At 45.0% G+C, this 25814-nt stretch overlaps 2 protein-coding genes and 1 pseudogene across 2 annotated transcripts in view; 1 reads left to right on the top strand and 2 right to left on the bottom strand.

Moving 5' to 3' along the window:
• Window positions 1-408: 408 nt before the first annotated feature.
• Tpl94D (Transition protein-like 94D) lies at window positions 409-1663 on the bottom strand. The gene is made up of 2 exons (XM_020944058.2): window positions 1329-1663; window positions 409-1272 (listed from the first exon to the last, which is right to left on the bottom strand). Exons 1-2 carry the CDS (start codon window positions 1506-1508, stop codon window positions 928-930), a joined length of 525 nt encoding a protein of 174 aa, XP_020799717.2. The 5' UTR covers window positions 1509-1663; the 3' UTR covers window positions 409-927.
• Window positions 1664-3125: 1462 nt separating this feature from the next.
• On the top strand, window positions 3126-3871 carry LOC147643051 (uncharacterized; annotated as a pseudogene).
• A 1973-nt stretch (window positions 3872-5844) lies between these two features.
• The window catches only part of klg (klingon), a 65399-nt gene continuing 45429 nt past the window's right edge, over window positions 5845-25814 (bottom strand). Inside the window, exons 3-11 of the mRNA XM_020944043.2 lie at window positions 18467-18622; window positions 14098-14298; window positions 13860-13981; window positions 11450-11600; window positions 10668-10765; window positions 9948-10069; window positions 8921-9101; window positions 7854-8027; window positions 5845-7688 (exon numbers count right to left, since the gene is read on the bottom strand). Coding sequence (XP_020799702.2) covers window positions 7470-7688; window positions 7854-8027; window positions 8921-9101; window positions 9948-10069; window positions 10668-10765; window positions 11450-11600; window positions 13860-13981; window positions 14098-14298; window positions 18467-18622 — 1424 coding nt within the window. The 3' untranslated portion in view covers window positions 5845-7469. The remainder of the gene's footprint in view (window positions 7689-7853; window positions 8028-8920; window positions 9102-9947; window positions 10070-10667; window positions 10766-11449; window positions 11601-13859; window positions 13982-14097; window positions 14299-18466; window positions 18623-25814) is intronic.

Here is a 25814-nt window from a genome sequence, read left to right as displayed (position 1 = left end):
ATTTTTATAGCTTGCACTTAAAATACCATTTTGTTGCAATAAAGTCGCAATAGTAAAACACGAACCTCTGGGAGAGTATGGCCCATACTGACCTCGAGTCTTGACCAAAAAAAAGGACTTGGAGCCGCAGGCGGGGGCCTCCTAATTGAGTCGGGATGTCTTCCAGCCGTACTAGTCGTTAGTTTTAATTTTCGTTTCGGGATGATCTGATCCTGAGAGAAATCTAGCTGCAGCCACTTGGCAGAGCTGTAATTATGCAATCACTTTTTGGCGTGGCCCCCGCCGAAACGAACTGCTCGCATGTCCGCCTTGCCGCTCACAGAATTTGCAGACCTCCTTCCGGCCTTGCGGCATTACAAATTGCCGCCATACGCGAGGTAATGCCTTGCTATTTGTACGAAATGCTAATAAGATTAATTTCCATTTTATTTTTATGAGGCCTCGCTTGCTTTGCGTCGCATTAAATCCATTTTTCAACAGACTCGCGTGCCGTCGCCCAAGTGAATGCGCCTGAGTAATGTTGACGACGAACCACGAGCTCCGAGTACCGAGAATGCTCCACATCTGTGACCAGGACGAGTAGCAACGACTAGGCTAAGGCCAGCTCCCAATTAGGATAATCGGTGGCGGGAAATGTTAATTTAAATGTGAATGATTGTGGCTCTGTTTTTGGCTTCGTTTGTTTTTCCGCCGCCGATTGTTGCTCCGAACTCGCAGCACTTCCGTGCTGCCCCTTTGCGTGCCGGAGTACATGTGTTCGGGGGCGCGGAACTGGCGGCGATTGTGTAACCGCTTGGCTAAGCTTGATTCCAAAGTGGATTCTCTCGTGACAAGAGGCCGTGCCCGGAGGAGCATTGATTGAGTGGCGTCCGAGCCGGCAGCCGGGGCGAGAGATGAGAGAAGCTACATGATCTGGCGGGACTCCACTCATTTGAGGAAGATTTCTCGCTCTCGCTGGTTCATCTTGCACCAGGCTCTGGCGGCTTTCTTGACTATTTCTGACTCTGTGATTCCCCTGTGCCGGTTTCTGAGTCGCCTAAAGAACTCACGGAACCCTGATGAGGGGGGTTCCTGATGCGGTTTTGCCTTCGGCTTGACTGCTTTTCTTCGCTTATTGGTTTTGCTCACTTGGTTTCTCTTCACCGCTGTTGGAGTGGATTTTGTTTTGGTTCGACACTTGTTGGCAGGCGCCTTGACCTTGAGCTTGGCCATAGGTGGTTCGACATATTGGGAGCGCATTTTATACCCAAAAGAGTTGGGGTGGCGAGGGTACTGTAAATGGAGGTTACAAGATACAAGATACAAGAGTGATTTGATTTCTCACTCACCATTTGGGCGTAGCTCATTTGCTGCTCCGGCGTGAAGCTGCACCACATCCGGGTGGCACATTGGATGGCATCGTTGGGAAGCATCTCGGTGTGGAGCAAGCCATAGGTACAAAGGAAGTTATTGTACGCGGCGATGGCCTCCATGGAGTTTGCTTGCTCTCCAAAAACGTTACCCATCATTCTGCCTTACGCGTAATACGTTTATAAAATTACTAAAATTTAATTATGGTTTTTTTTATACTTGGAATTTTGTGAACGCTTCATAAAACGTGTAAAAGTAACTGAAATTTGTGACAAGTAATGTGGCAGTTAATGCTCTGAAAAAATTATAGTATGACTCTGATACTGTGCCTTAAGCACACTTAATTTATAATGCCTTGCTCCAGACTTTTAGCAGATATTCCAGGAAAACTATGTACATTGTTGGCCTTTTCATAATTAAAGAGCTTCCTGCAACAAACACCGTTGATTGGAAGCGGGCTTCCCCGACCCCCCGTCCTAGCCCAAATCTTATCGCTTGGCTAACGAACTAACGCCATTAGCCAACGCGGCCAGGGCGACAACCAGCGGCTACGTAATAAAAAAAGAAAAGGCCAACAACCCACCATTAGGACTCGCATTGGGGGAGAATGGGAAGAAGGTGAAGCCTAATGAAATTCCATGGAAACATGTTCTCGCCTGATAAGGAACCATTGGTCAATTGGCCCACTGCTGGCTGGGTCCCTGGCCACCGGACGGCATGCAAGCCACCTCGAAATGTGCACCCCACAGGCAACATCGCGGAAGCGAGCGTGACGCGGTACGCAAAACGCGAACGCGAACGCCACACGAAATATGAAAAACTGCAGAGGCGAAAAGTCAATGTCATTTGCAATGCAGCGCAGTAAATTATTTTACATGGCCGACTTAAGGCCCATCCGAGTCCGGGAGAGAGTCGGTGAGGCTTTAAAACAAAAGTCGGAGGCAGGATGAGCCTCACTTTCAGCAAGCTGCAAGCCACCGGAGCGACACCAGATTGCAATGGAATAGCACACTGGAGAAAACTAAGACGATAAGATACTACATCTAATATCTAATCGTTTAATTGAATATGTTCCCTAAAACATTTGCAATAGTCTTATTATTCATTTGTTCGGTCGTAGAATTTCCTACAATTTCCTTCTAATAAGCTGTGCGTTTTGATAGTACATTTTTCTGATAGTGTACATCAACGCGCTTAAGAACATTGCCGCTGCGCCTGTCCCAACTTTCTGGCATTTATCTCTGTGAAAAGAAATCGCTCAACGCCCGGCGCACGACACCAGGCGCAGGGATGCTGGGGGACTCTTTGTTTTATCCAAGTTTTGGTGGCTGGAGGAGATCTGGAGGAGGGACTGGCAGCCACCACAGAGGAGCGTTTCCGTCGCGGATTCCTGCTCCTCATGCCTTGCAACGCCTCATCTTTTGGCTTTGTGTATGCAAACAAAGTACGAGATAAACTTTTGTTCTGCCTGAACTTTGTCGCGGCCGGCTGTTCGAGGCTTCTGCTCCTGCTCCTGGTCCTCGTCCTGCTCCTCCTCCAGGTCCTGCAGCTGCCGTTGTCGCATTATAATTCCCGGTTTTGTCCGCGCTTTATGAAAATGAGTTAAACATAATACAAATCTCTGGGGCAAGTTTAGAAAAATTGTTTTTAAATTTGTGCCAGCACCGGTTCTTGGTTTCATTTTCATTTTCCTTGTCGGCATTGGCTTGGGCTCTGCCTGTGGCTCTGCTTTATGTCACACGCGCGGCGACGGAATTGAAAATGGCAGGAACAATATGTCATTAGAATATAAATTGAAATTGACGGTCCAACTTGTTTGCCTTTCTTTCTTTTTTGGCACGCAGACAGGGGAACTGTCATTGGTTTTGCATGTTGCAGGTTGATTAAAAAACTATATAGGAGGAGCACTGAGTACTCACGTGCCGCACGCAGGCCGAGGCGAAAATTATACGCCTTGGATGTCGGGACTTTGGGGGAATTCTGGAGGAGCCGGAGCCGGAGCAGGAGCAGGAGCAGGAGCTGAAGGACGGAGGGGTGGCGAGTGGTAGCCATAGACATACTTTTCCAATTTACCATCAACATCGCTGGAGCGGGCTGTGCAAAATGAGCCACTCAAAGCAATCAGGCAGACACATCTCCGCCGCCCCACCCAATCACTCAGCAACAGCCCCGGACTCACCGCCGGTTCCCGATCCGGATCCGGATCCAAGACGGGCCGGGCAGATTTCGTCCCGTTCCGCAATCCTCACCAGCCATCAGCGCCATGAATTATGCAAATCTCTTGTGGCCAACTCAACGCAAAAGTGAGGGCACCGGCCGAGCTGGGAAAAAATCAAACAAAATCGATTGATGTACAAATTTTTCTTAGCATCCGCAAACAATTTTCTCCGAAGGAGCCGCCTGCCTTTTGATTTGTGCGTCAATGACAGGCGGAGATGGGGATGTGGATGTGGATCTGGAGGGAGATGAGAGTGGGAGTGGGATGTTGTCCTGCCGTCTACTCTTGGCGGCCTACTCCTAAATTATGTAGATTTGTTTTAGCATAATGCCTGTGCAGGGGTGTTGTGTGCTTTATGTGTGTGTGTATTCGGGAGGAGCCGAGCCGGGATCCTACAGAGATTTCTCTCGGCTGCAACGTTTTAAACCGCCATTAAGTTTCCTCCATAAATATCAGGCTGCCCCGCCCGGAAGAATTATGTAAATTTGTTTGGTCACAACACAGCCGCTCCCGCAGCTTCACTGCTCCACTCCGTACGCATTTCATTGAATTATTGTGCGTTGCCCGGGCAACTGAAGATGGGAACAGGACACGGAGAGCTGGCAAGGACTCACAAGACTGGCCTTTTCGACACATCGCTTCCGGTTGCCATAGTTGGCGCCGTGCGGTTGCCTTTGTTCCGGACAATATATGGAATTCTTAAGTTTCCTCTGTTTGCCCCAGCTAATTTAATTTATTTGCATTCTCTGCACAATTTGGCTTGATTCGACGGACATTCCTTTTCATTGGGCAGCATCAACTTTTGTCGAAACTCTTGCATTTTTAGCAATAACTGTTGGAGAAATCAAATCAGCTGAAAATTAATTTAATTCGCACTTGAACGGCAAACTTTTTACCGCCATGTAGCTTTATGATTTGCTAGCGTTTTATTCTTTTGCCGAATGTTGGTTGGGGAAAAAAAAGAAAGAGTCGAGAAAATGCTGCCGCTGCCGTCGAGCTGCAAAATTTTAATTATAAAAGTTTGGATTCCGCTCGCCATGACGCCTTGACTGAATGGCTGACTGGCTGACTGGCTCGGTCCTCCTCCTGTCTGCGGAATCGCAACTGTTGGGGTATTAGTACCGCTCGGTAGCTCCGTAGCTTCGCAGCACTGCACTTTGCCAATTTCACCAATATTAATTATGATTTCATTTTCGTTAGTTAACAGTTTCTCCCAGCGATTCTTTATTGCTTCTGCGAGTTGTGAGTCCTTTTGAAATGAATACCAATGGCAGCCGGCGAGCGAGGAGGATGCGCAGAGCAGGGACGCGGAGTTTCCTTGTGGGGCAACTTAATTAATTTTACATTGCTTCGAGTGCACTGCTCGCTCGCTGGCTGTCAGAAAAGTGTTCAAATGATAAACGAGCTAATTAATATGCGCCAAAAGTTGTCCCGGGGGCCAACTGGCCAAAGCCAATGCAAATAGCTGGAAATGGTCGCTTGTGGCTTTCCAATTATGCGATATGATTTGCGAAAAAATCCCTAGCATATTTCGCTTTTCCCCTTCGAATCTCCATTTTTCCTTTACCATTTACCATTTACTTTTCAGCATTTTCCCTTTTCCGCACACCCAGACAGGCAGGCTCGGTTCAACGACACAATTTTCATTAAAATTCATGTGCAATATATTGAGACTTGCATGCATAATGGTCACTAAGTTTGCAGTTACTGTTGGTAACTGCAAAACTTGAAGGGGGCGTCAAGTGAGCTCCGCCCAGGGCTCCGACCCAATCCCCGACGCACTGCGACATGCAAATGGCGACGTGGGCAGCGACAACTGGCAAACCAGTAACTGGCATCCGGACATCCTCTTCGCCCCCATCCAAATGAAACTCCTGGCATTCAGCCCTCGGCCCTCGGCCCTCGGCCCTCGGCTCAAGTAGTTTGTGCGTCCTGTGAAATTTCATGCATAAACTTTTGCGAAATGCAAAACTTTTAATAATTTAAACCGTGCACGTATGTCCCCACGTCCGATGTCCTTCTCCGTTGGTCATCGCTGGAAGTGGGCTTAGAAGGACTCCGGGCTCCGGGCTCCAAAAAGAAGTCAAAAAATCGACAAAAGACCTGGTCCATCGATGATTATGTATTTTTTGTTGCTGAAAGTTTGCTCTGGTCGTCGTCACAAAGGAAGTGACACATTTACCATAAATTGCAAACTCAAGGCTTGAGCTCAAGGAGGAGCTCTCCAGGATGTAATGAGAGCCCTTCGGGGGGGAAATGAAAATACATTTGCATAGTTTAGTTTACATCTAATGCTTTATTTTATTTTTGAATAGTTTAGGGTTTCTTATGCGCATTAATCATACAATTAGCATCGTACTATGTGTAGTTAGTAATTAATGAATTCACTTTTAATGACGCTATTTCTGGTTTATCTGAATTATACTCATGTGTGTGTAGGTTCCGCGTCTGTCTGTGTCTGTATAATCTGCATAATGCATACGACTCCTCCTTCCGCATTCAACTGGCTATGTAAGGTACACACATACACATTTATGTAGATAAATTGTAACGCTTTTGCTTGAGATTTATTTCTGTTTTTGGTTTCAGTTTCGGTTTCGGTTTTTGGCTTCGTTCGACATGCTAAGTACAGGATTTGTAGACGAGTTCGAGGGGCCGCGGCCTATAAAATATACAAGTGAGAGCGCTGACCTCTATTGTTTGTGTGCCCTAAATGAAACAGTACGGACTCGACTCGGGTCGTACGTACAATTGGAAAGGTGCAAAAGCTGATAAAATGCCTGCTCTGGGTTTCTGTAACACTCAATAAGTACCGTATTTATCATGTATTTACAGGTGACACTCGTGCCGCTAAATATGTATGCAAAATTCAGATTCAGATTCAAATACTCCGACTCATATTCCGAATGACTGGGGACTAGCTGAGATCCGATCGCTCCCCCGCTCTTGGTGGTACAACATGTTTGCTTACGTCCTAGTTTACATCGAAAAACATTACATTGAATTGCTGTTACGTTATGTTATGCTTTACTGGTTACTGGTGCGCTTATTAACTAAAATATAACTACACCTGCAAGGAATGGCAGTGGAACGAAATATGGAATCGAAATGGACATCAAATCTGAACGCAAAAGTGGCAAATACTTTACATACTAACATCCTGCGGTGTGTGTGTGGTTTTCGTGTTTTTTTTTTTTTCTTTCTGCCTCAATATTTTGTTATTTATGGTTTCGTTTGCAACTAAATAATATCACTATATAATGTTTGCTTAATTTACATACACATCCTGCGTCGGGCACGGAGCCCCCGACCTTTTATGAAGTAAAATGCAGTTCACATTCAGATATCTAATGCTTATTTACATGACCTAGTTCGAGTGGCTTATTCTACCGTGGGTATGGGGGTATGGAGATGGTTGGGTTTGGGTTTGGATTTGGATTTCGATAGTGGATTTGCATTCTCAAATTGCAATTTCCATTAACCATCTTCCGGTCTGATGTTGGTTTCTGCGTGTGTGCTAATTTATTCGTGGACAAACACTTAAAAAATTATGTACATGGGTTTAATTTTCATTTTATTTCCCTCACTCCACTCCATCATCGTGCTTTTTCAATTAACTCGCTTCTAATGTGATGCATTCGCTCTGCTCTTTGGTTATTTCTCCGACTGACCGGAAAAAGGAACACAATTTAAGGTAAAATGATCAAAAATCCTCTTGAAATAGCCAAACTAGCTGTGAACTTTGTTTCTCTTGACTTCTTCTGTATCTTACAGCTCATATCGTTGGTTTTTGTGCTTCCCCGCCAGTCTGCTGGTGTGTTTGTGAGCGTCTCCGGAGGAGTGTCCAGTGCTGTGACTGCTCGTCCTCCTCGTGCCGATCCTCTCCTGCCGAGTTAACCGCTTATCCCAGGCCCAGGCGGCGTCTGTCGAACTGACAATTACTCAAGGCCAGGACGAGCAGCAGGGCAGAGTGCAGGAGCAGGCTCTGGGGCAAGGACCCTGGCGGACTGGCGACGGCACCACTGTTGCTACGCGACTTGGAGCTGGCCACGACCTCTGCGTCCTCGGGGCCAATGTCCACGTTGTTGCTGGCGACGATAAATTGAAATATATCGCTGACCTGCGGGGGTGAGATTGGAGAAGGGAAGGCGGGTAAGGCGGCAAGGTTGAGTACGGAAAAGTGGCACAAAATCAAGATTAAGTAGCCGCCCTGTCGCACCGAGCGCAACTAGATTTATGCCGGCTTTTCGGCATCATCAGTCCCAGTTTCAGATCCCAAACTCACCTCGTTCCAACCGTAGCGATTCTTGGCCTGCACAATCGCCTCGTAGTAAGCGCCAGGATGCAGATTCTTAATGGTGTAGGACATGATGTGTGTCAGGGGTTCCGAGGCCGGCCGATGCTCCGGGGTGAGGATAAAGTCGTGCCACCTGCCCGGCTGCTGGAACGAATCGTTCATCTGGACGGGACGGGAGGCGTACATGAAAGGAAGAGATAAGGGAGAAGGCGAAGAAGAGCCAAATTAAGTGCCGGCTTCCACCATTGACAGTATTCCTTTGGTTGCTTAATTAATTTCATGTCCTGTGGGCGGAAACCAAATGATTTCCGCTGCGAGCGCCCGATCAAGTTATGACAGCTATCACATCAATTAAGCCTCCACCGCGCGTCGGAGGCCACTCGTTCGCCAGCCCCGGCGGAAAGTCCTCCTCCAATAATTGCACTTCAATGGCGTAGGATAAAAACACAGAAATTATCCTCCGCACAGGACCAGGCCACTGCAGTTTGACATTCATCGTCAAGTGTGCGTGAGTTGAAATCTCATTAAATTTACCGCACCCCGCCTCATCTGATCCGATTGCGAGCCGCCTGAAGTCGCAATTAAGCGACATTTTCATGTGTCTACCTGTCTACCTGGATATTAAAAATCACTTTTGTCTATCTATCTACTATGTATACTCTCTATCCCCCAACCTCGATCCGCCTACTTTCCTTTATTTCCCTTCATAATTGCTTCGTTTTCAGTTTTTTGTGATCTTCTTTTTGTGCGAAATTTTTCGGTGCTCGATTTTTTAGACCTCTCGCTGAATGTAATTTTAATCACGTGCTTCATTAGTGAGCACCGTGTTCCCGAAGACAAGGCGCATCGTCAAGGTATCGGATTGCCTTTCATGGCATCCATGGGGCGTGGAGCAGTGCTCGTTCCATTGTCTAGATGCCAGTCTGGCGGGATCCGGCTTTGTGCATATTTTACAATTAATTAATTGAATGTACTCCTTTCATATCGGATTCCCAGTGGCTTCCCGCCCCTCTTCCCTCTTGTTCCCTCTGTTCCTCTCTCTCTCGTAAACTTACCAGCACTCGACGGTAGAGCAGACGCACCTCCTCCAGCGGCGGGTAGCTATCGATTTTCCAGGTCAGATTGTAACTGTCCGGCGAGCGACCCCACTTGGGTGAGTAGAACTCGGCAGGTCCCGGGCGTCCAGAGAGCTCCATATACTTGCGGGATCGTCCCAGTGAATTGTCTGCCACGCAGCTGAAAGTGATTTCTCATTAGCATAAAAATATATATAGCAAATGTATATTATGCCTAAAGAACTCGCGACTTAAATGGTTAATTGGCTTAATTGGCTCTTGGTTTTTGGGTTTTGGCATTTATTTATGCTTGTTAATTTCTGGTCGCGTCATGTTTTCCCGGCAATCACTTTGCATGGCCAGAAACGTAATTTCCTTTTAATTTTGCATTACACTCTGTCGACATTACTCATACGCCATGCCTCCATCCATCCGCCCCGTTGGCCCGCATCGACCTGGCAGCCGGCAAGTGGCTGGCTGGCTGGCTGGTTGGTGGCAAGCCAACTGAACTCGACTCAACTAATCCAAACACGTCGACACGTCGTGTGCACAAAAGCCACTCACTGTGGGTGGCTGCCAGGTGGTTGGGAGCTCCCACTGGACTCCACCACCCCCTCCATGGAAGACGGCTAAAACTTTGTGCATGAAATGTTGTGTCAACATGGCGAAACTTCCGCTTCTTTAATATGTTTCAGACAGATTGACATTGATGTGGAAAACTTGTTTGTCCGCAAAATGGGTGGGACACGCCCCGCACAGACAATTCCCCAAAGCCGGACGTGGAGCCCTTCTAAGGACCCGCACTATATATATATAGGAAATATATAGCAAATAAAGCAGCGGACCCGGGACTGAGACAAGTGGGAACTTTGAACTGCTAACTGGCTGGCAAAAAAGTGAAATAAGTTGTAGCAAAAGTTGCCAAATTGACTAAATCAACGCTGGCCGACAAAGTTCATTGTGCGCCACAAGTTGGCTCCATCTCCTGGCGAATCGAAGTTCACCTGGATTTCCCCAGGACTCTTACCTGTAGTTGCCAAAGTCCTCCTGCTGGATGTGGCGTATGGTGAGCGTGTGCCGGTTGGCCCTGGTGTTCATGATGCGTCTGTCGGTCGATTGGATCGGAAATGAGTTCTGGTACCAGGACACCTGCAGCGTGAAGATGGCAAAACGGGGGCAAGTGCCCGGGATTAGCTTGGATACATGTCAATGTCGGTGTGACGTCGATGATGATGATGGTGATGATGATGATGGTGATGATGATGAAGAGCATGCCGGAGGAGTGCAGCCGGGACTGCAACTAATAAATTCAACTCAAAATTTGACCCACTTGCACAGCAAGTTCTTCCTGCCTCATTTCAAACCGAAACGGAACGAAAGTTGGCCAAATAAAAATGGCATTAATTTGCCCCGGCAAGAAATCGGTAAAAGAAATTGCAAGCAATACTACAAAACATGAACGAACAACGACGCAGGACACAACACAACGAAACAGAAAGGACTGCAACTGAACAGAATAGAACAGGGCGGAATAAACGAAAAGCTGAATAACTGAAAAACAGGAAAAAGTGACCTGAAAACAAAGTTCTCTTGCATAAAGCAGGCCAGCAGGCAGGATAGCTCCTGGAGCTCCTCCTTCTCCTCTGCCGCCCGTAATCTTAATAATCTAAAAATCCACCAAAAAATAACAAAAACTATCCGGACACAATGGAACGAATGGAACGGTGCATTCAAAGAGCCAACAAACCGTTGCGACTGGATCAGCGTAAACAATGCAAACGAGTTTCGCCTCGAATCCTTCGCCCGAGTGTATCCACGACTTCTCCACTTGTATATCCGGGGGATCTGCAGCGCCAGCCAGGACGTGGATACAGAGATACCCGGGCATCCGTCACGATGTTGAGTTGCATGATGGAGAGTTGGCCAAGACAAAGACACGGCCGGCCAGAATGAAAGCGAAAACGGGAACGAGAACGAGAACGAGAAGAGGGTAAGAGGATGGAATTTAGCACATGAAAGCAATCTGATTACAGTCAAAAATCAATTTATATACAGTTGCTAAGACTTCCGCTTGGTCTCGGCTTACGGCTCTTTTCTCTCTTTGCATTTCAACGATTCCCGCCCCAAATTGTTTCTACTTCTTTTTTTTCTTGTACCTCCGGCATTTGTCTATATCGAATCGGTGGCACCGCATTGTTGCATGCACCTAGTTCGCGTATCTGGCATCTGCACAGCAGTTCCTGGAATCCTGCTGCCGTCAATAGCTTCAGAGCACTGATTTACGAGTCCTGTGAGAGGAGAATGACTTAAAACACTTTGCGCCGTCTTTGGAATTTTGTTAGGTTTTTTTAATCAGTTTTTCAGTTGCTCAATAGATGCTCTATTCTTTTCTTAGAGATTAATGAAGGACTCAAAGGACTCGCATTTAAAATATAAATCTATATTATTACTACCCATCATTTTGGTGTATTATTAAGCCATTTGGACACATTTCTTAGTATAAGTTATATATTTTTTGCATATACTTACACAGGACATCCAGCCTCATGTCGACTGTCACAGGATCGCCCACACCATTGTCGGCGGTACACTGATAGACGCCCGCCTGCTGACGCTCCAGCTTCTCCAGGGTCAATATGGGTCCATCGCCGATCCTTGCCGTTGACTTGTTAGCGCCGCTCTGCAAGGACAAGGGAATACATGGGGCTGGAGTAGTCTGTGACGCTTTGTAAATAAAGTGGCAACAAATTGAATCAATCGGAGATAGCTTCTGGCTTGGGAAAAAATGATGTCGGCGAGAGTGCAAGTAGCAAATGTCAAAAGACAAATGCTGTTGGCAAAGCGAAAAAGTATGGAGACGAAATGAAACGAAACAAAACCCAAATGAAGACATCTTTCCGACGAAAAACTCGCTCCGCCTTCACTGGGGTCCGGGGCAGAGGGCAGAGGACACGGGCCAAAAGCCAAGTTGCACAAATATTGGATGTGGAGCATGCAAAACTGGATGTAAACACAGACATCGAAGCGAGTCTCAAAGGGCCAAAAGAGGCGTTGTAGCAAGGCATCTTTCTGGCTGCGAGCGTCTTTTCTTTGGCAACCGGCTTGGCTTGGTGGGGTTTTCCAGGATCTCTGGCTCTGGCCTGGGCCAAGTAACGCCCAGGGGGAACACGTGTCAACGTGAGCTCCAAAGACAGCCCAAAACACGACGGAAACGCTGGGCCAGATTGAAATGGAATGGGGTGACATGGCACTCCTCTTTTGGTGAGCAGGTGCAGAAACAGTAGGAATCTCCTGGATGGAGGCGGTTCTAACTCATCGTACCTGCCTAGGAGCAAACAAATCGAACGGAAATGTCAAATGCGCCAAAGTGCAGTAATGCAAACGAGACTTTTACCCAAAATGTGGAAGCCCTGACATGGACATATAAGGTGCACAGACATTCGTGGAGTCCCCTGCAACGACACTTGCTTTATTGCAAGTTTGTTTGCCGATGGAAGTAAAAGTCACACTGGAAATAAAATGGGTGTATTACCATTTAAACTTATGAATTAATGCAACTCAAAAAAGATAAAGAGAAGTTAGTCTACCTTTGCAGTTTGTTAGTCCTAAAAATTTCTAAAATTAAATCTTTCTTCAGCTCCTTATATTATCTAATAAATAAAAATCAAGATAATAATCCCAGTATGTACTAAATTTCTCCATGTTTAGCCCCTTTGTGTGTGTGCCTGTGTGCTCTCTGTGCGAGTGACACTGACAGTGTCTGGGTCACCTTCCGGTTGCCAGCTGGCATGCCTGCTCCCCCGGAGCAAAGCTATCTGTTGGGTAGCATACTTTTGTGGGTCTATGAATCGCATTAATTACGCCTTGACTACACACAGCAAAGGCCTGGCTCCCTTCGCTACCGAACGGCAACCTGCAATCTCTGCCACCTTTGGAAGTTGCTGTCGCTGACAGTGATTTAGTGTAAATTCTCTGGCCTCGAATCAATGCCAGATTCAGAGTCAGAACCTATGTAGATCCTCTGCCGAATATATATGTTAGTCGTCGTGCTCTACACAAAGCGTAATGGGAAACTGATGTATTGGGGGACCGCTCGCTGTGTTTCTGCTGTGCTGCTCCAGTTGGCAAGTGGATGAAGTTCTCGAAATTAGCAGCGAGAACTAATTGCCACCGACTCGCATCGCATCCACATTTGCAAGTCATATAAGTCGGCATGAATTCCCGAGCTGCCTTCTCCTGCCTCCTCGTCTGCTCCTGCTCCTTCTCCTGCTCTCAGTTTTGGGCCCACTTTGGCCCACTTTGAATAGCTGGGAAATATGTTATCCCTTTGTTGCCTCATGCGTAAAATTATGTGTTTGTTGAATTCATAATTGCCTCCCATTACAGCCACATGCCGCAATCGTAGATGCTGCCGCCTTGCGATTTATCATTTCACTTTTTGTTTGCTCGCCTGTTTGTCGAGGCGAGGGGAGAATGTGTTGAAAACTTTGAGTGATGGGATATTTTGTTGATTTATAATACAAACAAACGAACACACGCATTCGTCGTATCTACGACTTTAATGTAAGCGCATCAGTTTTAATTAATAAGCAACTTGGGCAGAGCCTTAAAAGGGGCCCATGAAAAAAGCCGAGACGAAACTTTTCCCGTAGGATACCAAATTCTGAGAAGTGGCCAAGCTAAAGAGCTTAAAAGCGAGCGAACTCTGGCCAAGCGAAACTGAAACTGAAGCTGAAGTGAAAGTGAAATCTGAAGGGGAAAGTGCTTAACAACTGACCCCACGCAGCTTACTGGTAAGCACGGACAGCCCGCTGGGAGGGAACGCGATTTAAATTTACATAACGATGCGAAACAGTTGCGAGAATTAAATTCAATTAAACTAAATGAAATTCACTTAAATGGCATTGGAAAGAGAGCGGAAAAGCGGAGTGAAACAAACCTTCTTGGTCCAGTAAATGGATGGCACTGGATTACCGGATCCCTTGCACTCCAGCGTAATGGGTCCTCCTTTCCTCGCCTGCAACTGGCCGGATGTGGGTATGGCCCGGACGCTAGGTGGCACTGTGGAAAGAGAGGAATTTCGATTCAAATCGGTGGCTAATTGATGCACTGCGGCACACTTGTCAAATGTAAATCCGTGCCAGTCATACTGTGCCAACATGTCGACGCTTACTCACCCAATATCTCAACTGTGTGCACTTGATCACGATTTATTTTGTCACTGATTTGACAAACATAATCCCCGGCGTCTTGGGGCTCCAAATCGGATATCTCTAAATTATAACCATCTATCAGTCTTACGCGCTCATCCCGTGTAACCATAATGTTGGAGGCAGTGAGCACATTTGGTCCCCGTCGCCACAGAAGGACGAAATTGCCTGAAAGATACAGATACATATACAGATACAGATAGAGATAGAGATGGAGATAGGGAGAGGTCCTATGTATAAGCAGATGAAAAATATAGAGTGAAATGTGTCTTCTCGTTGCCTGCAAAATTTATTGTAAAATGCCGCAATATAAACATGAAGCATTTTGCTACCAGCGTAGACATATACTTTCAGCTGTCACTGCGGGGCCAGGCAAAGTTCCAGGCAAGCAGAAATAGTTTTCGTCCTGTGGATACACATATCTGTATCCTGCCATCTCGGGTCCGGCGTCTCGCCCTCGTTCTGCAGATTCAGTTCTGTTTGTCTATCCGGAGGAGGTTCTGCTGCTGGTGCTGTTGTTTTCATCTATTTTTTAGTATGTTTGCTCATATAAATGACATAATTTCGCAGATGTTGCTGGCATAATTCTTTTGCTTTTTTATTCTTTGCATATTTTATACCGCTTTAGTTTTTGTCCCTGTATTGCCTTCGGTCTGGCCGCCTTTGTTGTTGTCGTCGCCGCCGCAAAAAGGCAAACGAGAATTTGCTAAATGAGATTAAGTGGCGTATAATATGTTTATTTATTTTGTGTGCTTAAGTTCTGAATGAGCCGGAGAGCATCGGTCCGCAGCTCCTCCGCTCCGCCGGCCTCGAACAATTTATGAACTTGTATTTATTATGGAAATATTAAAAAAATAAACGTGGAAAAGCGCCGCACGGACATATTATACGTTATATGTACGTGCTATAAAACCGAAATCAGAGTTATGTAAACACGACGTCGACGACGTTTACCCAGTGTAAGGGGGTGTGTGGAAAGGGGGCGTGGCAACCCCGCCCCTGCCTCTGCCCCATTCGTCCTTCCGTGCGCCTGGCTGGTCTGGGCAGCGCTTGTTGGAATATGATTTTCAGCATTCGAAATATGAAATTTTAATGAAATGTTTTTATTTTTCCTGACCTCCGCTGCTCCGCATCACTGACCCCCGCAGTGTGAAGTTGTGTGTGCTTTTAAATGTGTGATATAGTCGCCAGCTGACATTTTCCTGACCTTAAGCTGCCATTAAATAATCACGGCTTAAAATAATGCATTATTAATGGCGCTTTTTAAAATGCATACGTGTATCCATAATGAGAGTGTTCAGTCAGCTTCCGGTTATTAATGGAATGCAAGGGAAATGCTTCCAGCTTCAAATGTAAATAACAAGCCTAAAAGTTGTAACAAAGACAAGGCTCCTCCTTCTCCAATCAACTCCAGGAAAAAAAGACCCCAATTCCGGAAGCTTAAACTCGAGCAATCATCGTTTTATTGCGCTCGATTATTATTGAATCGAGTCGAGTCGAGTCGAGAGTCGAGTCCTGCGGAGCAATTGCCCGGCACTTTTGTGGGATGATTGTGCGGACGGGTGGGCAGGTGGTGGCGGTGGAGGATTTTATTTTGATTTCATATTAGTCCTTGCCAGACCGGGTCCTGCATTTTATTAGAGTCTAATGGCTGTATATTGATATTGCGGAGAGCGGGAATGAGAATGCTATAAAAATTTCATTTTATTGCGCCGTCAATTTCGACATATGAATTTTTGTACGGAAGTTAAAAGAGCCCTCGCATAATTTTTTGGGTCGACTCTATCTTACATAAGCCGTCCCCTGCAGATGGGTTTCAATTGCCAAATGAGTGGCCACCCGAGCTAGCCCCCCACTTTGACCCTTTTCAATAGACCTTAGGTGAAAGCAATTTGGTAAGTCAATAGGTTGCGGGAGGGCCAGCACAATCTACAGGCCAATGGAAATCCAATTTATAACTGCGCTCAATATATGTATATATTGACCGCCGTTTTTGTCTGCCATTCACCGGGCGCCAACATGACGTATACGTATTGGATTCGCACATATGTGTCGCTTGTAGCATGCAGCATGTAGCATGTAGCATGTCGCGAAAGGCAATCAATGAACGGCTTCATAGACCATTTGATACTTAATTTCTTTTATTGGATTAAGGGCTTGGTCCCGCCAAGCGCTCTCTGCTGTTTCAGCTTGACCTCGCCAGCGGCTCTCGGTGCATGAAAGCTGCAATCAAACCCTCGCCATGTCAGCCGTCGTTAAAAGCTGAACCGGATTGATGACAGTGCTGCAAAAAAGTACTCGTCCACCCCCAGACAGAGGGGCAGCGAGTGGAAAGTGCATCGGGGAGAATGTCGCGGAAGCCTTGTAAATCACTTCCTACTCCTCTGTTTGATTATTTAGCACACAAAACTTTAAGAGTACTTTGAATTTAATTGCCACAAAGATGAAACTATTTGAAATAGCACAGAAGTAAAGGGAATTATACATCTCAAAAGAACTTTAAATCCGAGCTTAAGGCGCAGATTGAAAATCCGTGTTGAGCTGTGGCTGAGTCAGCCTCAGAAAAAGTCGAAACATCAGGCGTTAATGGGAAATCATTGCACTTTAATGTGTCGGCAAGTGAATCGAATTAAATGAAAATATTTTCCGAAAAAAGGAATTCCATTTAAACCAAACATACACAAATGGAAACACACACGGGGCACTGATAAAAAAGAAGTTACATTCACATCTAAACTATACTATAAATAAGTAAAAGAGAATATAATATTAAGTCTTTAACTTTCATATATTTAACTAAATTGAGTGAAGAAAAGAATACAAAATCCCAATCAAATCTATCCCCTTGTTATAAATATTACTCCCATTTTGTGACCTTGTTTCAATGTATATATGTACCCTTAGGGTCCTTGTTTATATTCGATTGTTTTAATAAAAAAATAAAAAAGAATTTAATAATTTTTGTATCGTGTAGCATCCATTTGAGCTGCATTGGCTTTCCCCTGCCCCGGAAAGCGGGGAAAACTTTGACTGATGTCAATCCAGGCGATTTCGTGCATTCTGCGCAGACTGTCGTCGTTGCCATCAATGTGCAATTTATTTTCATTTGCTGCGAACGGTTAATTGCATTTTATTTATTGGCTTGTCAACAGCAGTTGCAATTTAAACTTTTCTCCTTGTGCCCCGCTCAACTGGGTCAAAATTAAAGCAGTCGCAGCGATAATGACGCGTCGCGCTCGGGAAAGCCATCAGCTCGGTCAATATTAGTTGAAATTGTTTAGTCCGGGTAAATATTCAGCTGGCCTTTAATTGATTAAAATTCGATTTTCCCCCCTGTCCTGTTCTGCTCCACATTATCCGCGATGTTTCTTCCTGCTGCCACAGGACACGTCCACGACCTGCTACCAGCTAGCTCCACCCAGGATATTGATGGAAGTTCTGGCGGCACTTAGCGAAATAATGAACTTAGTTGGCCGGCAAACACGATTTTACCGAGGCTGCTAAGTGCTTGCCTCAAAGTGTCCTTTAACCTGAAGTTCAACGACTTTCAGTGAACTGCTAGAGTGGAATTCTTTTTAATTAAAATATGCACATGCTAGGCAATCAAATTCCATGACATTGTTTGATATTTTTCGTATCTACTTCAAACGCAGAGCTAATTGAAGTGGATGCAAGACATTTATGCCATTTCTGCTGCATATTTTAATGCGAATCTAAATCCCATCTCAAACAGCAACCGTTCATGCATCCATGGGCAATCAAATGTCATTTTATTTGCAGTCCAGCCGAGCTGCATTCACGCATGGATTGCATTTAGTTTGCCATTTGATTGCCAGACCGGATCGAAAGTCGAAATCTATAAACTGGTGGCGAATCGAGTACGGAGAACCGAGCGCCGGGAATAGGATCCGGACACTAAACTCCATTTGGCCGTGACAAGCGGCTGCCGACGTTAATCAGCCAAATTTATTTGCTACCAATATGTGTGAGGTTGCATATTTGCCCAGCCGATTTATAAATGCGAAGGGAAAAATGTGTCGATGCGTATGGTTTATGCTGGCCAGGGCCAAAACGACAATCTGCTGACAGCTGTTGGTTGGCCAAATGTTGTCGCCATTGCCGTTTGTTGTTGCTGTTGTCGCACTCGAATATTAAATTTATGTGAAGTGACATTTTGCCTAAACACATTTGCATATATTTTGCATAATTTGAGCCGCCGTCTCTCATCGAAAATATTATTATTATTGTTCGGCCAGCGCGTGTATTTTTATGATCGCATTTTCACATCGAAGCACCAATAACGCCGGATTAATTATACCCCCAACATCGAACTCACCTAGATTCTCCACCTGGCAGGGCAGGACGAGTGTGTCCCCGACGACGGCGCGATAGGTGTGTCCGCGGGACAGGAAACGTGGCTGGGGGGCGATCAACGATGAGGGGGCGGCCTGTTGCGATTGCTGAACGTTGCTCATCGAACGGCTGTTGCCACCTGTAAATGAAACAAAGCGGGAAAGGTGGAAAAATGATTAGTTTGAGCTTGTTAACAGGAACAAATACATATCAGTTTCTGGCGTGTGGCAGATCCATTCAAAGCTTTAACGATATTAAAGCAAAATAATAATTTAAACATAAAATTGGGCTATCACAGAAATATCTCTAGCATTGTTGCTTATTCGAGAAGGTCAATTTTTAAGATATTATAATATTCATATCGGTATCCAGTGTGCACTCCTGCTTAGAGAGCTCACCCATCGATGGTAATTTGTTTCCAACTGAATGGCTTTCAATTAGCATAAAAATGTAGCAGCGCGTCCTTACCGTTTGCGTTGAGACCCTCCCAGGACTCCCAGGATGCCAATAAACGCGTACAGCGATGCGCTGCTGCTCATGCTCCCGAACGGCCACAGGACATGGCCATGGTCGGATAGAAGTCACTCGTCCCGGCTGCTGCTTCACGGTGTGTGTGTGTGTGTGTGTGTGTGACCCCGTCCCGGCCAGAGTGTGTGTTAACGCACTCGCTCGGCCTCGGGGGCATCGTTTCGCCCGCACCAAACATGGCCGGCGTGAAATTTGCTGTCACCCGCCATCCACCGAAGGTCCTTTCTATGGCGACCGGGGTACAGGTCCATGGCAGTCTGATCCAGGCACGCTGCCTTGCCCGGCTATCGGCGACAAATGAGCGCAGCGAGGTGTAACAAATGCCCGGGCAGAGAGCTAGAGCTAAATGCAGTTCAAGAGCAGGTCCTGCGGGGCGGCAACAGGACACCAACGCAGCGTAACAAATTTGATTACAACAACTGCCAAGGAAATGCAGCCGAGGAGCAAGGCGTCTCCTCTGGCCAAAGGACGCCCCAAGGAGCCAAAAAAAGAAAAAAAAAAACGGCAACATCAGCAAACAGGCCAAAAGTTGCCTCAGCTCTCTGCCGACTGCACTTTTCCGTTTTCTGTGGGCTCCTCTCCTCCTTTTATCTTTTACGAGACTCCCGGACACGGACATGGCTATGGACACGGACACGGATACTCCTCCCCATTGACCCACCTGGCGGGAGTCTTTGCTTTTAGCCGCCCCCCGTTTCTTAAGAGACACTTTTACAGGTCCTTAGCGCCCAACGGACATAAAAGGACATTTTCGCAGATCATCATTTCATGGTGCGGGCTGGTCGCAGTCGAAGGCGGAGGCGGAAACAAAAGGAAGCGGGTGGGAATTGGTCAGGCTTTAATGCTGGACCTGGACCTGGACCATGGCCCGGGCGAATTTGTCGACCCTCAGATTTTATATTGTCTCGAGACAAAAGCGCACGCTTGTGTGAAATTGCAAAAATTTTGCAGCCAAATGAACTTTAAGACGCACGGCACATCGCCAGCCCCAAACTTACAGACGTAATAAAAGAAAGTAACTTTTAACTGGGCCACAACTGTGGATAAATGTGGTACCTCAAGGCGGTTTTCAATTAGTATTTCTGCCTTCTACACAGACACTAGCCATATTAGTTTTCAGAGATGTCAATTAAACACAAGAAAGGAAATTAACTTCAAGAAGTTGAAGGGTTTATCCACTTGCAAATACCTAAAGGATATGTTCGAGCATTCAATGTATTATAACTAAAACAAAAATTTATCTATATCAATTTGAAAATCTTTTCTGGGTTGGCTTTTTTTAGGATTGAAGCATTCGTATACCTATAACAAAATCTTTAAAATGTGCATTCTAGGTATACAAATCAATAAACAATAAGTAACTATTTTCAGTAAGTAACTATGATCAGTAATTAAGAATGAGTTAATTTAGCAGTGAGTAACTCTGAACAATAAGTATCAGTAGCACCAGTAAATAGATATGATCGGTAAGTATCTATGACCAGTAAGTAACTAAGATCAGTAAGTAAATGTGAACAGTAAGTATCTATGAGCAGTAAGTACATATGATCATAGTACATATGATCAGTTACTAACTTTGAACACTAATAAACAATGACTTGCAACTTTTGTAACACAACACATTTTAGAGGCTTGGCCGGCAGCAGTCACTTCGTTCCGGGGATGTTAGAACCAGTTGGGAATCATATCCACAGATGTGCGAGACTTTTTTTGAAACAAATTTAAGAGTTAGCTATGAAACTATGGAGTTATTGTTCTATATAGTTTTACTAGTATATGATTCGGAGCATGGCGAATCGGTGAACTATATATATACATATATTATAGCTACCATAGGAACAATCGGACGATTTATGAGAACTATGGTCAGTAATTACCTATGACCAGTAATTAACTCTGAACAGTGAGTAACCATTATCATTAAGTAACTCATGAACAGTAAGTATCTATGACCAGTAAGTAACTATGATCAAGTAGTAACTATGAACCAGTAAGTAACTATGACTACTAAGAATCTATAACCAGTAAGTATGTATGACCAGCTACTAACTTTGAACACTAATAAACAATGACTTGCAACTTTTGTAACACAACACATTTCTGAGACTTGGCCGGCAGCAGTCACTTCGTTCCGGGGATGTTAGAACCAGTTGGGAATCATGTCCACAGATGTGCGAGACATTTTTTGAAACAAATTTAAGAGCAAGCTATGAATCTATGGAGTTATTGTTCTATATAGTTTTACTAGTATATGATTCGGAGCATGGCGAATCGGTGAACTATAATATATACATACATATAGCTGCCATAGGAACAATCGGACGATTTATAGAACTTTGGTCAGTAATTACCTATGACCAGTAAGTAACTCTGAACAGTGAGTAACCATTATCATTAAGTAACTATGACCAGTAAGTATCTATGACCAGTAAGTAACTAAGGTCAATAAGTGAGTATGACAAGTAAGTAACTATGACTAGTATGTATCTATGACCAGTATGTATTTATGACCAGTTACTAATTTGAACACTAATAAACAATGACTTGCAACTTTTGTAACACAACACATTTCTGAGACTTGGCCGGCAGCAGTCACTTCGTTCCGGGGATGTTAGAACCAGTTGGGAATCATATCCACAGATGTGCGAGACTTGTTTTGAAACAAATTTAAGAGCAAGCAATGAAACTATGGAGTTATTCTTTTATATAATTTTACTAGTATATGAGTCGAAGAATGGCGAGTCGGTGGACTATATATACACATATATATAGCTACCATAGGAACAATCGGACGATTTATAAAACTATTATCAGTAATTAACTATGTCGAGTAATTAACTATGAGCTGTACGTAACTCCGAACAGTAAGTATCTATGACCAGTGAGTAACTATGATCAGTATTTAAGTATAACCAGTAAGTATCTATGATCACTAAGTATCTATGAACAGTAAGTATCATATGATATGATATGTTTAATCAGTTAATAACTTTGAACACTAATAAACAATGACTTGCAACTTATGTAACACAACACATATCTGAGACTTGGCCGGCAGCAGTCACTTCGTTCCGGGGATGTTAGAACCAGTTGGGAATCATATCACTGTATATGAGAGACTTGTTTTGGAACGAATTTAAAAGCAAGCTATGAAACTATGGAGTTATTGTTCTATATAATTTTACTAAGATATGATTCGGAGCATGGCGAATCGGTGGACTATATATATGTATATAGATAAAGCTGTCATAGGAACAATCGGACGAAGCTAGCTTCCTTTCTTGGGAAGGACTTTCTTTATCTTTATTTTGTATGCCTAATAAGTCACCTATTCGGGGGAGAACAATATACCCTGACACTTTGCAAGTGTCGGTGTACAAAAAGATTTAGACAGGAGGAGAGCCTTAAATCTCCTTTATGCCCAGGACACTCTCGTGTTGCTCGACTGCCTGTCGAAATACGAGCTGGCCTCTGCGTTAATATCTCGGCATGCATAAATATGTCTGAGCCTTGCAGGCGACGCGATATGCACTTGGTCCCTTTGAAGCGCCTTCCGAAATTAGAGTTTGCATATGAATTTCATGCAAAACTCTCGGCCAGGACAGGCAAGTCGTAGTCGTAATCGTAGACGTGGTCGCCTCCTTTTTTTGCTGCCGGTCATTCGGGCCAAAAGGACCCAAGTGGCACATGTCGAGGCTCCTGCACATATTTTTCAAATGACCAAAAATGCAGTTGGCCTTAAATTGCATGCATGAAATGCATTAAACATGCAAACCACTTCGCACCGAGTCGACGAGGAGGAAGGTGATTTGTGTGGGTTTTTGTTGGGTGTGCGTAAGCCTCTTCCGAGGACATGGATGGATAGAATGGGGCACCAAAGGATGGGCGGTATTCATAGGCGCATTAAACTATTTTAAAGTGGTTTCCAACTATGCACAAAATTGCATTAAAACTGGAGAGAGGCAAAGAGCCACTATGGAACGACAAGCTCAACTTGTTGTCTCTCGAATATGCACAGAGAGAAATGCATTTCCAGCTCAAATACTAAACTTAAATGGAGAGGAATACTTCTTATTTGAAGTGGGCTTTGAATAAATTAATTTAAGTACTTTGAGACTTTGAGCTCTTCAGAATAAGATCGATACATGTATATCTGGCTGTCTGACTGTTTAAAGTCCTGCTCGACTTTAAGAGTCCTTTATACACAATTTACACCGCACATTTGCCACGTAACATAGCTGCACAGTAGCGTGCTCAGCACGTAACGCACAACTTTCGCCACTTCCGCACCGAACACTTTCTCCCCGTCCGCGTTGAAAAATGAGCGCCATTCGGTTTTGTTTTGTCCTCGCTGCCGCGAAAGTGTGTCACATGAGTATAAGTCCGCCGTACAGTGCGCACTCGCACGCAGAGCACTTACATCAAAAATGCATACAACACACTGCAGCTGCTGTCGCCGTTCGGTGAATGCGAGTGAGTCTGCTCACCGCACAATAAACTCGATTTGGTTGAGGGATAGTTTAGTCAGCTCGCCTAGTCGATACCCATTGTTTTCTTGGTATATCTATTTGCAGTGCTTTCTGTTCTGATTGATTTTCCCTCACAGATATACCCCGCTTGTTTGCTGGAAAAGCGTTGTGAAAAGCGCAGTTTGTTGCTTAAATAATTTATCTCCTGCACAAACACACTCTTAACGCGGCAAGGGTTTTTAGCGGCAAACAGAGGAGGGAATACAGAATGGTTCCCATCAACATGGTTGCATATATGTATATGGAGTGAGGCTATCATCAAGTGCACCACAAAAAACGCAAGATATTTTTGAGCTAGTTTATAATATAAACAGGTACTCGATAGTTTCTTAAACTGAATATGGTTTTTGTTGAGATTTGTATTTCTTTCAAACCAGTTGCTGGAGTAAGTTTTATAAATTTCTTACAGGTTGCTCTTAAGATGGCCCTTCCCCTACCATTCCTAACTCAACTAGACGCTTTACCTTTAAAGTTATAAACAAAAACATGAACAAATTTGCTTTTGCTGTATGGGGCACATATCTCGGCTTTCTGACTGCTTTTGGAATGCAGCTGCCACCTGACAAGGTAGTAGTGGTTGAGCCTCGCGAGGCAGCGGAGACTGTGGCATTTGCAACTGCTTTGTAAGCGATGCCAGAGCATTGGCATACCTTGGCCTAAAGGCCTCGGATCCATCGAGCTCAGCTCAGATTCTGTTCAGTTTCTGTGGCCGCGAGCCGGCTGCAATCTGAATAGCTTGCCACACGGCTTTTGTAGTATCGATGCGAGGCACTGCGGACTCTTTTTCCAAAATCAGCTGGAGCTGCAACACATCTCTCTGCTGCTCATTTGCGTTCTGCGGCCGCTGCAATTCGCATTGCGATTGTTTTGCGAAAGCGACATTGCGGTCGGCAATGAGAGAAGCAGCTGGAAACGCCGCTGTCACCGGCGACTGATATATGTATGCATGCTCTCCATTTCCATTTCCATTTCCATTTCAGACATTTTCCCAGGCAGCGCACTAAATTTGTTGCATTATTTTCGGCGGACAGGGAAGCCCGCACATGCAGCAGCGTTTTCTCATTTCCGGTGCGTGGTCGCCGCTTCTATCTTTTGCTCTGCTTTCGGCTCTGCGGTTCAGTTTACACGCCAGAACATTTTTCCCACGGTACTCCTGCCACTGCCACTGCCACTTCTGATGCTGCTGGCAGGAATTCTCGGGTTACGGGAAGAGTAGCAGCAATAGCAACGACATCAGCCAGAGGCGGTATCAGGTGGGGTTTCTTTCTATTTCGTGGCTATATTGAGACTGTCACAAAAATAGCTCTTTAACCTTTAACCACCGAAACCATGCAGTATAAGATTCCCGAACTTGAAGCTAATATAGTCTGAAATAACTCTGAAACTGAAGACATTCAAGACAAGAATTGATTTTTGGCAATTTAAGTACAACTAAATATAAAAAGAATATGAGACATATGCCATGAATTTTAATCAAAATTACTATACACCTCAAGGTGTATTTGTTTTTTTAAATAAATAAAAATAACCCTGCAGGAAATTGCCTGATTCCGACCCTGGAAAAAGGGCAATAGTTGCAAGAGCAACATCAGAGCAGCGGCAATACCTGCAACACGGCAGCCACACTTTGTTTCATTAAAACTTTTGCCACGTGTCGTAAGTGCATGTGTGTGTGTGTGTGTGCTTTTGCAGGGGTGTTGGTGTGTTTGTATATGATCAGCATCTTTGCTTGTTTTGCCATTTGTTTAGTGCTTACCACCCACCCTCCCCCTCCTGCCACACCTCACCTGGCGCGCTATCTGCATTTCAATGCATTTTAAAATATGCATGCCGGCGACGTAAGGAGGAAAACCAAGAAAAACTAACCGAAAAGCGAAGGTGAGGAACAAATATTTTAGTTAACCGGTAGAGAGAGAGAGAGAGAGAGGAGAGGTGGGAAGAAAATGTTCATTACACCTTTGTGTTTCTGTTTTCGCTGCGCATTTTCGCCGTTCGGCAGCTCCTTGGCTGAGATTTCCATGCATATGGAGCGGAGAGCCGCGGGACATGTTGCCACACCTGCCAGGGATTTTCCAGCCACCCACATCCCACCCCCTTCCCTCCCGCATCCCACATACTCTCAGCATATTGCATTTTCTGTTATTCTCCCTTGTTGCATATTTAATGCATGCAAATTATTTACGGTGTCGACTTTTAGCCCGCGGCCATGCTGCAGTATTTGTGTGTTTCTTTCTTTTCTTTTTTCTTTTTACTTTTTTTTATTTTTAAGCGCAA

This window comes from Drosophila serrata, unplaced genomic scaffold (genome assembly GCF_035046125.1).
Source record: "Drosophila serrata isolate PLE 108 unplaced genomic scaffold, ASM3504612v1 contig_295, whole genome shotgun sequence".
NCBI classification, from domain to species: domain Eukaryota; kingdom Metazoa; phylum Arthropoda; class Insecta; order Diptera; family Drosophilidae; genus Drosophila; species Drosophila serrata.
Note: the sequence above shows the minus strand (reverse complement) of the source record. Positions and strands in the feature narration are given on the sequence as shown.

Excerpts from the sequence above, each read along its gene's own strand:
- Tpl94D (XM_020944058.2), bottom strand. The coding sequence starts at position 1,508 with ATGATGGGTAACGTTTTTGGAGAGCAAGCAAACTCCATGGAGGCCATC. Across the intron at positions 1,273-1,328 it reads AAATGAGCTACGCCCAAATG|TACCCTCGCCACCCCAACTC; the intron begins GTGAGTGAGAAA and ends CTCCATTTACAG.